This window comes from Lemur catta, chromosome 13, assembly GCF_020740605.2.
Source record: "Lemur catta isolate mLemCat1 chromosome 13, mLemCat1.pri, whole genome shotgun sequence".
Classification (NCBI taxonomy): domain Eukaryota; kingdom Metazoa; phylum Chordata; class Mammalia; order Primates; family Lemuridae; genus Lemur; species Lemur catta.
In genome coordinates this window covers 24613333-24627173 of record NC_059140.1, presented here as the reverse complement: position 1 = coordinate 24627173, position 13841 = coordinate 24613333, and the positions used below count along the sequence as shown (strand labels likewise).

At 37.5% G+C, this 13841-nt stretch overlaps 1 protein-coding gene across 1 annotated transcript in view; it reads left to right on the top strand.

Annotated features, from left to right (window-relative positions):
* The window catches only part of GPC6 (glypican 6), a 1073567-nt gene that overhangs the window by 985285 nt on the left and 74441 nt on the right, over positions 1-13841 (top strand). The window contains exon 6 of the mRNA XM_045566886.1: positions 3378-3521. Within this exon, the coding sequence (XP_045422842.1) occupies positions 3378-3521 (144 nt within the window). The remainder of the gene's footprint in view (positions 1-3377; positions 3522-13841) is intronic.

Genomic DNA, 13841 nt, shown 5'->3' with positions numbered 1-13841 from the left:
AATCTAAGGCCCTTTCCATCACATTGCTCCTCATCTGTTTTTTCTGTTATTCAAAATATAAAATATTGGCATATTCAGGCCACCAAGGAAAAGGTTCACTGGTCTTTTATACTGACTCAGCCCTGGACCTTATAAGCCTTCATCTAACAATACTGCTGCTACAGCAAACTCAGAAAATTGAGACAGTACAAATGTTCTGTATAAGAATTTCTTTTGTTGCCCAGTCCAAGAACTCCATATTTTAAAATGTATTTTTTTCTGGCTAGCAGATTGCATGTTGTCTTAGTCTGTTCAGGCTGCTATAGCAACATGCCATAAACTAGGTGGTTTATAAATAACAGAAATTTATTTCTCACAATTCCAAGAGCTGGGAAGCCTACAATCAAGGCTCCAGCATATTGGATGTCTGGTGAGGGCCTGCATTGTGTTTTAGAGATGGCACCTTCTCGCTGTGTCCTCACACGGTGGACAAGGCAAGGGAGCTTTCTGGGTCCTGTTTTTGTAAGGACACTACCCCCATTCATGAGGGCAGAGGCCTAATCACCTCCCAAGGGTCCCACCTCCTAATCAATCACATGGGTGATTAGGTTTCAATTTATGAATTTGGGGAGGACACACATATTCCATCGCACATGTATTAAAAATGAAATTATTAATTTTCATTTTGTAAGTCATCTAAGTTATATGATGGATATATGTTGGAAGATATATTCTCAGTATGAGACTGCTACAGATGTTTTTCAATTATTCCTGAGCAAAACCCGGGCAAATTCATGCTCCGGTACTCCTTTGCAATTGTTCTCATTAAGTTCTGTAAAATTCTGAAACATAGCACTAGATTCCTAGGCTTGGAATTTCCACACTAAAGAGTTTATGACACTTCTGTTTTTTAAGGGTATGATAGAATCTCTGTTTAGGGACCTTCAAGATATGAGGTTATTGTGACACATTTTCATGTAGGTCTTGAGCTGATTATGGGGTTAGGTGTTGTTTCCAAAATTATTAGTAGTCAGTGTTTTCTTCAGTTTGGATCACAGACCCGGCAATTTCTGCTCTAAAGCTATTTTCAAAATCCAAACCTGACCTAAATAACAGAATGCTACTAGGCTATATTAACTAACCTATGTTCTGTAATAATTAATATCCTCCAAAAAAAATCAAGCAAGTTTTAAGTTTTTCTGTTATGATGAAATATCTCCCCAGAACACTAATAATTTTTAGGGCATTCATGTTCCTTTGATTTAACTTAACCCAGTGAGCCAGATTTATCCCAGAGGGTGAATTAAAAAGATCTGTTAACTCTTTCAGTTCCTGGCTTCCTGAAATCTCAGCCAGGCCATGAGTATTGTTTCTCCTCAGGCTTTATATTTTGTAAAAGTCAGCTGTCATTTTCAAAGCAATCCAAAACAGCACACTCAACAGATCCCTGGAGCTTTGGAAATGTTAATGCCCTCCATCAGCAACGACCTTGCCAGGGGGAAGTGATTTAGGCTCTAGGGAGAAAAGGGAACACTATCTTTATCACACTGGTTTACACCATCAACTTCAGAAATTGTGTGAGAGAAGAATAATCAATCGTGTGTTAAGACCAATCTCGAGTAATGCCAAGACAAAGTACTGCTGCTCTGCAAAATGCTGAGTTGAAGGAGAACTTTTGAATACAACAAAAGAGAAATTAGTTGTAGTGGTGAAACAAAATGAATTATGCCTCAAGATGGAATTTGTCATTGTAAATGGCACTCAAGAGCTCTCTACATACTTCAGTGGAATCACAGAATATGCATGGTGAAAAATGCTTATTTTAGAGTTAAACAACACAGAATCAAATAACAAAACGAGAATGAATGCATTGTAAATATACGCGTGCAAGTTAAGAATTAGCTCACATAAATAGTCCTGAAAAGTTTACTGAAAAAACTATCTAGGAGAAGAATCATCTCCTCTGTAAAACTGGAAGAAACATAAAAGTCAAACTTCATCGAAATTTCCTGAAAATGTTACTGTATTTCCTATAATTGTAGTAAAGCTATCATCTCCTGATAACCAGCACCAAATATAAAGCTTCTATAAACAGCAAAGGAAGTGTCCCCACACCACCCTGAGTGAAATCACTGTGGAAAAGAACTGGCAGCTCAGTCCCTAAGATCATTACAATAAAATGTTTGATTTCCCACAGCAACCCTAATTGTGACACGAACAGCTGTCAACAACAAAATTAGAAGAAACTGTCATTATATGGATTTCATCCACACTTGCTTGTCCTATTTCTACATCATTGCTCTAGAGAGTGTTTTCAAAGAATTCTTCCAGTAGAGATTTTCATTATTCAAATGAGAGTCATTCAGATTATTTGGCCTTATTTGCTATACATGAAATACATTTGTCATGATAACAAGAATCTCAAACGGATGTTTATGGAATGCCAAATTCAAGTACATGAGACTACTGGGATACAATTCATTTAATCCTGAAATCATCGTATAAAGTAAATATTGTCATTCCTATTTTTAATACAGTTAATTCTCATTATTTGTTGTAGTTGTGTTCTATAAAGTCATTGCAAACACTGAATGAGCAAATACTGAACCATTGCTCCTATGGGAAATATAGGGTTAGGCTCCTGTAAGCCACTGGTCACAACATTTTTGTCAACTGATCAATACATAACTTTGTTTTATGTGTGTTTCTGTTTAAGGACAACTTATTTAATATGTATGGTCAACTCATTAGCATTGAACTCATGGCACCATAACTCAGGCTTGAACAAAGTTTATCTAACACACATATTTTCTCCCTAAAACACATCATGTCCTTCTTGTGCTTAGGAACACTAGACAGTACTTCAGCCCTATGCTCGGGGGCCATTATAAACATTAAAATCACCAAGAGAAAGCACAAAAATGTGGGGGGGAAAGGTGGTACTACATAGACCACATAAAGTACACTTGTTTACAGTATGAGAGGTGAAATAAGGAGACAGAATACCACCTTCTCCAACCTCAGCTGGGAACATGCATGTAGAGTGACTCAAATTTTTTGCCACTCTGCCTATGTCCGTGAAAGTGCTGTGAGTATTAATTTGGGGACTACATATAAATTTTAGTGAGTAGGCAAATTCACAAACACGGAATCTGCAAATAATGAGGATTGACTGTATATGATGAAGCTAAGAGTCAGGGCATATAGTTGGTCACTCTGTATTTGTCTGGGTAATTCTGTCATATTAATGGTTGTACTTGGTTAAATTTTGAAATTAGAATTCACTGGAGGTAAAAATTCCATGAGAAATGTGAAAGCTATTGCCTTGCACACTTCAGCATCATGATTTTAGGAGGAAACTGGTGTAACTCTCTTTGACCTTTCCATGGTTCTTCCAGGTCTTTCAGGGATGTGGCCAGCCCAAACCTGCTCCAGCTCTCAGATCTGCCCGCTCAGCTCCTGAAAATTTTAATACGCGTTTCAGGCCCTACAATCCTGAGGAAAGACCAACAACTGCTGCAGGCACAAGCTTGGACCGACTGGTGAGTATTCTTGGATTGATGAGCATGGCACATGTTCCGGGTTACCAAGGCAATTCTTCAAAAAATACTTATGGGATTCTGAAAAAGTTGGTTATAAAAGTCCTCTCATTCTCATATCTGCTTCTGTTCTTAATTAGAATATTGAAAGTAATGAGATCTTTCTTTTAGGTCATAAATTAGATTATTTAAGAAATCTTATAACTATTAATCCACTAGTGCAGTGACCAAATTTCCAACTTCATATTTCTTATGAAATATTAATTTGAAAACTAAGTTACCAGTTCTTCCAGAAATATAATTACAATAGCACATTTCATATTCATCTGCTTCAGTTCTTTTCTAAAACTGATTATTTATTCAATTATGATACATTGTAACTTTATTATGACTTCTCCTTTTATGCAGTTTCTTAAGAGTGTGAAAGACTTTGCCAAGAAACTTCAAATCAATGTTACTACCATTTTTTCCTTTTCATGTGTCTTTAAAAATTTGAAATCCTTAGAAGTAATCACTCTTTGAGCTGTTTAGATGTATGTCAGGGGAATGAATGATATCTATCATCAAAGCAGTTTGTTCGGAGAATACAACCATAAACATGGTAATCAATTTTTCGAATGTGTTTTAAAAACCAAATTTTACCATAAAAAATTAAAACCCATAATTTCGAAGAAATACTACCTGATTATTTTCACTCAATTTCTTCAATTTATAGTACTATAAACTATTTATATCCCTATAATTGTTAATGCTATTAATGTTGCTTTGCCAATTATCTTGATGTAAAATTAACAGATTAAAACCCTTAAGGTCATGAAACACTTGAACCACATCTGATTGTGTCATATAAACTGAGATCTCAAGGGATGCTGGTTGTGAAAATACTTTTATTAGTCACTGTTATAAATTACTTTATGATTTTCGTTAATATCCTTCTACAGTGTGGAACTCATAAGATTAAACTGGTTGAGTTTAGCCTCGAAGTAAGAACATCTCAGCAGTTCTCTCTACAAAAATCAAATGTACTTACAACATAAGGACCTATCCATGAAGTGTCAAAATAAAGGGGTAACTGGAGTTGTTAACTGCTAAATTATGGTGTAAATTTATTACCATTTATTAGCAAATATAGTCCCCACTTCAGTGTAGATTTTGGAAAAAGTATCAGATTTGTAATTACCAAAACCTTCTACTTTACCTTACTTATATCTGTTCTTTATGACAGTTTCAGGAAAAGTTTAAAATTAGTTCCTATTTTTCTTTTAAACAAACAATTAGATTCCATGATCTAACAATTAGATTTTTTTTAAACAAACAATTAGATTCCACCAAACCAGAAGCACAAATGGTGAGTATGGGTTTGATCCTTTTTTGCCCATTTTAGCTGGCTCTAACATAGTTATTGGAACAATCCAGGCTTTTCTGAATTTTTGTAAAATCTAATTTAAAAACTGAGGTACAATGTAAGAGGAATAAGTTCTAGAAATCTGATGTACAACATTGTGCCTGTAGATAACAATACTGTATTGGACACTTAAAAAATCTGTTAGAGTAGATCTCGTGTTATATATATTTGCCACAATAAAACAAAATTTTAAGAAAAGAACTAGGGTACATTATGCACTTAGTAACAATTGCATTAAATTTGAACAACATAATGAAATCTATGACAGCTAATTAATTTTTTCCCCTTTGAAAAAGAGAAGCACAGTTTTCTCTTATCCCCAGGAGAAATAAACACACACCCTTTAAGGGGAACTATAGCAAGAAAAATGTTTCTCAAGACCACAATATTTTATGCAGTTTAACACAAAGTAAATAAAACATCAAAACTTTGAGAATTTCACATGATGTTTAAAATCTGATTGATATGAAAATCGGGATTTGAACCTTTTATAAAGGATTATCATCGGTAATATTCAAAATGCTCCAAATACAAGGGTCTTGAAGAGTATTGGCAAATAGCAAACTGAATGAGGATCTTCTATTTTGTGCACCCCCCAAAAATATATAGTTAACCCATTTTTTTCTGAAAATAATTGGTAATGGTTAATTATATGATCATGAGTAAAATCCAAGAATCAGACTCAGTGCATAGGAATTCAAATCAATAACCCAATTTTAATCTAAAACATTCTCTCATGGTATGTAGTATTTACTTCCTCAAAGGTGTGGCTTCAGGCTCTGTAAGTGAATATTGCAGTTTTATTGATTTTTTTTTATTAAATTCTGATCCCTTCCCAAAGTGTAAGAATAAGTGATTTATAATTCACCGCCAGCCATAAGCCCACTTTGCTCAGCTCCTGAGAGCAAGGGGCTGTCTCCACATCAAAAGGAGCTGTGCCAGGGTTATCACTGGGAGACACAAGCTAGGCCTGAAGCTAGTATCACAGTCTCTGTTTGCAGCCGTTGGCTTCCCCAAGGCCTCCTTCCCTTTCAGGGTTCTGTATATCTCTGAACGTGGAAAGGTGGAGCAGTTGCCCTTGGCCAGACTGCTGTGCAGCAGTCAGCCTTGCTCACTGTCAAGAAGCAGGCATCGGCAGGCCATCCAGATGGGTCTCTCATCCACTACAGCCTATTTAGACTATAAATCAGGCTCCTGTTACCTACTCCCGTTTTAATTTTCCGCTGAAAAGGTGTTTCCTGAATATTTATAAGAGGCATGCATTTGAGAAAAGGAGGATAATTAAAAAAAAAAAAAAAACCTTCCCTTTATTTCTCAAAGTATCTCAGCAGAGAAAATATTCCAAATTCAAAGGCCAGCATGGAAAGAATATTCTGGCCACCCTACCCCTTTTGCCAAAATGAAAATAACTATAAAGCTCTTGGAGAGTTACTTCTTAGTACCATTTAAATTAGTACCTGTGGTAATAACTTTGAGATCTGTTGGTAAATGCTTATATATCAGTTATTGTAAAGCTAAGAACTGGCAATTATGGGGTTTGTTTTAAAAATAAAGCTTCTAACCCTAGGCTGGGTAAAGTGCTGCTAAAACTTATATAAAAGAATTGAAAACAAAACTCTCTCTCAAAAAATATGTCAATTCCATCATTTAACCTCTTATTATATACATAAGGAACTTATAACATCTTTTATATCACTAGGGAATATTTCTATTTGTTCCTCTAAAGTGATATGAGCATAAAAAACAGCTAAGGTACTCAGTAGCGTTCAGACATGCTACCCTAAAGTTATTTTTGTTATCCAAGGATGAATGAATGTATTTGTATAAGTTCAGCTAGTGATGAAAGCCAACTCATTTGAGAATATTGCAGTCCTTAGGGCCAACAGCCGGCATCCGTGGAGGACACAAATGCCACCAACTGCTGTAATTCAGTTAAGGGGATGGCCCTCGCGCCATGTCTCTTTCCTGTTACCAACACACACTTACGCTGACAGCCCCTCTGTCCCTGCCAACCGTTAACGATTTTCAGTTAAATAGGCCAGAGGTGATTATTTACACTCAGAAAGAGATCGGCTCCTTCCTTTTTTCTGAAATTCATACTCTCTGAATTCTCTTCAATAATTTGATGTGAAACTATGGTTTTTTTCCAAGAGAGTTCCAATTCACTGGAAGTATAAAGTATAAAAATAAGTCAGCACAAAATAGCTCGATTTTTAAGATCTGAGCATACAAAGGTATTTCAAATTATCCTTCATGGAAAGCAATTAGTTGTACAGCTCAGAAAATTAGAGCACAACGTGCTATATGGCTCACAAACATACTTGGGCAAGGAGTGTCTGTTATTTGACTCCGGTTGCTTCATTAGAGCCAAAGTGTATTTTAAATTGTGTATCTTAGAGGAATATATTTTATAAAAGTAAAAAAATTTTTTTAAAAAAATGCCAGACTTGGAAGTTAACTCAGCAAGTTGGTGATGATTTAGACCAATAAATCTCCAGTAAGTATTCAACATTGTCCTGTGTGTGTGTGTGTGTGTATTTCTCAAATACCTTCCTGGTCATTCGGAGGGCATTTGGGGCAGGGGTGGGTGGAATGCCAACCTACAAAGCTAAACTTTATACCTGTGCTGTGCTATTATGTATAGAATAATCTCTTTTTCTTTTTCCTCTGAATTTGTTTTCCTCTTGCTTCCCAGAGGACTGTGTGGAGGACAATGCAGCATAGTGTAAGCAGTGGTCTTCTTATTCTTCCTCATCCCCATTTGTCTTCGTGCACTCATTCTAGACAGTCCCCAAGAAATTCCACCTCCAAGCTCCCTTTCCAAATTATCTGGAGTGAATTGAATGCTGCACATGGCCCTCTTGTTTAGTCGTTTCCTCTCTGCTTGCTATTTACTGTTAACAACCATTTTGATATTCTTTCCCAATGGCGAAGGTTTCAATCTCTTCTTTGTGTAAGAGTAGCTCATTTGGTGGCTGATTTAAATTCTATCCTGATGCTCAGGCGATGTATAGTCTGCCTGAAAAACTAGCTCTTCCCTGATAGAATATATTGGCCTTTTTTTTCTTGTGCTGAGTGAATAATTACCTTGCTAATAATAAGAACAAACTAACACCAGCTCTCATGCATAAGGAGCTAATTTTTCCATTAGCTGGAACACAAGAGAATTTAGGGGGTTAAAAGATAAATTGTGGGATAGCTTGTTTCCTCTTTTATTTTCTACTTCAACTTACTGATACCTTTTAAAATATTCAGAGAGAGAGTGAGCATTGGATATTTTTTACTTGAAAGTTTGAATGGGGGCTGAGGACAATTAACTGCCAGGTTATCTTACTTGACTTTTTATATTAACCAAAATAGCAAGATAGTTATCTAATCTGGCTTCCAAAATACCATTCCATGCTGGTAAAACTCCTTAATAAAGATCTGTTCCCTACATAGCATCATGGACCCAGGAGAAAAGGTGACTCTCAGCTGAGCAGTGCACATATTTATTCATGCAGCACACCTATGACAGCATGGTGCTAACTTAAATCCAGGTAGTGGTAAAACTATGTCTAAAATTCCTCCCTTAAAATTCATTTGTTTAAGAATAAATTGTCACCTAGGTAGTATCTCCATTCATCATTCCAACTCTCTGAGACCGGGGCAATTTGGATGAGGTAAGGAAGTTAAAAGGTAAATCCAGAACAGCACACTCGAGAAGGGAAGACCTCAAGGAGAGGACAGGAAAGACAGTGCCAACACATTCTCTTGGAATGTCCAGATTTTCTTTCCTGCAGTTGGCCCAGTCCAATCTCCTTGTCTGACCGTTATCATGACCCTTGTAGCTTTCCTCAAGAGTTATGACTTCCTTGAATATCCTCAAATGAATGCCAATTTTGATATCTCCGTGTCTGTTGGACTTCCCTGCTTGCCTTCTGTAACCTTATCTAGACCAAAAAATCACGTCTATTTTAGATATGATTCTTCTAAAAATACACCACAACTTTTGAAATCCATTGGTATGTCATTGATGACAAACATGTTGTTATTATTATGTATAGATTTAAGGACTTACAAAATATCATCAAGATCTGCACTTTTTTATTGTTCTGAAACAAAATGGACAAAGCAACTAACATTTCTGGCGTCATTTCCTGCCTAGTGGTTAATACTGGTTGCAGAGTAAACTGCTGGTCATAAAAATGTCCTTCCATGCCTCTTTGGGACCATTTGGGTGTGATTTAGGAAGTCTTGGTTGTAAGGATTGGGGGAAACTGTCTGGTGTTCATTTTAAATTGCCATGGCATTTCATTGTCACCTCAAAGGATTCTGCATCGGGCTAAATCCACTATTTTGCATTTCAAAAGGCTGTCAGGCTGTGTTTAAGAAACTGCTTTATTATCTATACCTTCAGCCACTGTCTTTAGGTGAAACTGATATTTCCCACCTTCCAACCCAACACACACGCGCGCAGGCGCGCACACACACACACACACACACACTCACTCACCCTGCCTCAGTCTTTGCTTGGCCTGAACGGTAAAAAGTAAAACCTCAATAACAACAGTAAACCAGATTCTCCACTTTAATTAGTTTTCTAAAGATAAATGGGTCAAGGCCAGATTGGCTTTCAGCCTCTGCTGCAGCTGAATAAATTATGCCCCATTCACCCCAGCAAACAAATGGCTAGTGCTCCATCCACTTCAGATTGTGAACGGCCTGGTCTTGCCTGAACCTGCTTTATCTACTTGCTGCAAAACCCCACTGAGACACCCCGGTTTCATTTTCAATGAACCCTTGGTAATAACAGCAGCAAAATGCAGTGAGCTTTCAAAGCAGGGAGAAAAGAAAAAAAAAAAAAAAACATTAAAACCAAAGCAACCACTATTCTGTCTCAGTTTCTGCTCTTCTCCAGGCAACATCAGCAGCAGGTGGTAGCAGGGAGAGCCGCCTGTCACGGGCTTCTTTCCACTTAGGAGGCTTCTGGGGGATGAGGCTCAAGTGGGGAATATCCTAAGACACATAGTAAGTGATGGCTTATCTCCAGGACATTCTGCTTACTCCACGGACTAGAAGCATGCACAAATCTAATTCAGTGGTATGCACGGCTGGAAACCCGGATGAAATGCCTGTCCCCTGTGTGGGGTTTTCAGCTCACACCCAAAGGACAGTGGACTATTTTTACATCCTTGGGAAGCTCTTCTTTCAGGCGCATGGAAGAATAGTGAAAATAGGAGCATAGACCTCTCTTTCAGTTCAGGCCAAGAGTTGTGTTTAATTGCATGGGGTTGTGTATCTCAGGGGGAAGGAAGAGTGGTCCCATTCTGCCTACATAACACCCGGGAGATGCAGAAGCCCAGCCCACATGGCTGCTTTAAGCCATGTTCAGAGAATCATATGGATTCCAACAGTGAAATAAAGTCATGCCACACATTTTAAAGGGGGGAAACTTTTGCACAACTTATATTAGGTATAAGAGGTCTTAAATCATTTCGGGGGTTATTTACCAACCAAACCATTTAAAACTCTGGCTTAAACTCTCCTTTGTCCTCCGAAACATTCAAGCAAGAGCTTCGGTGACCTCTGTGTCATAAAAATGAAATGTTACACTTTCAAACGCCAAATAGGTCTATTACAAATTTTATATCTACTTTATGGTATGTTGCTATGCTTATTTTCTGCTTCAGATGTTAAAATTTCTTTCAGAATTCCTAGCCTTCAACCAAACCCAAATTGATGCATTTTATAGGTATCTATCAATCAACAAATGGATTTATTGAGTTCTCTGTTGCATAGCATTTAGTAAAACTAGCTGCTATATACAATCTACATCATAGCATGTTGATAGTGCTGGTGTCATCAAAAGGCAAGTGACTATTTGCAAAAGACATTGCTTTTCACGTCAGACACACTGTCTCCTCCAGGGACTAGTTCCTAGTGTAGAGCCTCTTAAAATATTAGCATTCAATAAACAGAAATTGGATTTTGCAATCTAAGATAGACTACACCAAAAAAGAATATGTAGAAGGTATATTAACAAATGAATAATCATTGACCAAATATGCAAATTGAAAACACTAAGCATCTGTAGCATCCTTGATATAGGCCATGTCTAATAGCTCATTTTCCCTTCTCAGGCCAGAACTTTCTGCCCAGATCTTGAACACATTAAACAGAAACTTTGTTGTCAGTTATAAGCTAGTCAGATGAGAAAGTCAATCTGCACACCGGTGCATGGTATCTGTCCTTTATTCCTCAATGTAATTGGTGTTTCAGTGAATTGATTGTGGAAGTCTGAATAGACCAGCCACCCTGAACTGCTCAAACCATACCTTTTAAAATATTTGTTCATGAGACACATCACTTGACATAGATCTTTCATTAAATTATTGGGCAGCTTAAGGAACCTTTCCCTTGTTATGGAAAATGTGCAGTAATTTTTTCTCTTAGCTGTCTGAGATATTTGCACCACAACTCCCAAATGTGATGTTCATGCTTATGAGAGATAGAGCTGAAGAGATGGGATATTTCATAAATACCAGTTTTGATGTATCTGCTATATAATCAATCAGCTTTTAACTGACTCTGGGGCCTACGGAATACATTTTAAAGCACTGGGAATTTGGCTATTCCCATAACATACTTGGACACTCTTTACTGCTAGCAATAAACCTCAGGCATAAACATTGTAGAGAAAACCAGATGAAAAGGAACCCGTTTGAGTGAAAATTGACTTCCCTTCATAAGTGTTAAAGGTAGAAAGATATCTGCAATACACAATAATTTTATTACCTAAGTTCATTCATGGTCGTTATCGTCAAAGGCTCTGACTTCACGGATATTTTCTTACACTCATAAGACTGGCCCAGCTATTAAAAAATGAAAAGTCAGGTTGATAGTAAATGAATGTACTACCACCAGCAGCAGCTCCATTATATTGCTGGCTAACAATTTTTTGCAAGTTGGTTTGTGTAATGTCTGTAAAAGCTTTTCCAATGCTGTATCGATCCAGATGGACCAGCCTAGGCAGAGCTGCACCTATAAACAACCCCCAAATGGGGCTCACAACAACACAAGTTTATTTCTTGTTTGTGCCAAGTGCTCACTGTGGGTTGGCTGTGGTTCAGCTGCCCGTGATCATCACCCTCACTACAGGACCCTGGCATCCATCATCTAGAGGTTCACCTGTCACAGTGGCAAGGGAAATAGAGAATGTGGCAAAGGCAGGTGCCAATGTCTCCACCTGGAAGAGGCACAGCACACTGTTCACATCTCATTGGCTGAAGCAAGTCACATGGCCAAGCCAGCCCTCAAGAAGTCAGGGGTGAATGTCCCTGTGTGCCTCACACAGAGAAAACAGACATGTTAGTGAACAGTGACATTGTCAACCACAAACACTTATGAACAAGGCAAAATTTTTAAACTGATACAAATCAATTTCATTACTCTGTCAAACCCTAAGACAAAACTTACATGAAAAAGAACAGAAAAATGAGTCATTCATTTATTCAACACTTTTATTGTACACTGACATGAACCAAGTACAGATGACTAGAACATAGTCAAAGAGCTCACAACACTTTGGAGAATGACAGACAAAAACTCACTATAGTTTAAATCAGGCCATTTCTCTGGTTAAAGATTGCTCGCAAATGAACTGGCCCTTCTGCGGGCTTTTGAAAGAACTGACTTCTATAAATTTTTTTTTTAGAATCCTAGGAGAAATCTAAGTCCTTGTTAAACAAAGGGAGTGCCTACATCACCCCAGAAAAATAGCATCTCTTTCCAAGTCAGGTTGATTTTTAGCATCAGACGCCTATTAAGCCTACCTGAACTTTGAATTCAATTATAATTCAACCAGAGCAAAAGAACCTCCCCCCCAAATCTGAAGGCAATTTCTCAAAGTCTTTGCCAATGAGTAGGAGAAAAGTGGTAATGGAAGAACAGAATGAGCGAAGACTTTATCACTGGCATTTAGATGTCTTTCAGATCCAGACAATATATATTTTAAATGAGGCTGATATTGCATATTGTGCATGCTGCTCTGTATGACTTGATGTCATGTTTGCTTAGGCAAAGCAATTTTTCTGCTCTTCTCCTTTCTGGGTCAGCCTGGTTGGAACAAATCAAATTGTTCTCCCTTTCTCTCTTTTTCATACATCATCATTTAAGATCACCAAGGATTCGTGTTCTGGAACCTGCTCTTGTCTTCTTGTACAATATCAGTTTATTTCTGAGCAGCGTTCATTGAAGGAGAACACTTTTTACGGGTTAATCAGGGAAATTGCACCGGCTGACAGCAACAGCAAACTTATCGACTGCAATGAAAGTCTCAGGGACGTGTGTGCCATTGGCTTCAGCGTGGAATTATTTGCAAAATCGTAGAGCTTTGATTCAGCTGAAAGAAAAATTAGAATACAAATTCATAAATTATTTATGTGTAATGAGGCAGGAAACCAATGACTTTCTAAGTTTTTTCCTAAGGGATTTTGACCTCAGAAAATTCCTCAAAGCAGCCGGCATTCATTTCCGCGAAAAACACTCATCTCCGCACTTGAAAAAACTGAACATTTCCTTTGCTCGCTCTTTGCAGCTCCTCGAATGCTAGAAAAAAAGGGGTAAACACGAAGCGGCTGGAACAGCTCTGGGAAGAAAACACAGAGGCAGTTAACTGCCTTAATTGATCTCCTCACATAAAATCCAAAAACCCAGAGGCTATCTTTAGTGCAAGACATGTCCGAGCAAAAATGTTTCCAGTTACTCAGGAAAATCAAATCTTCTTTATACAATAGTCTTCAAGGAACAAAAAATATTTCATTAGGATTTTAATGGGGAGGGCTCAAGTGAAAGAATCCTCATCCTCTCTTTTTCCAAGGCTTCTTGACAAAATAAATAAAAAGCTCTTTACAGTACTGTCATTTTTAAAAAGTTTC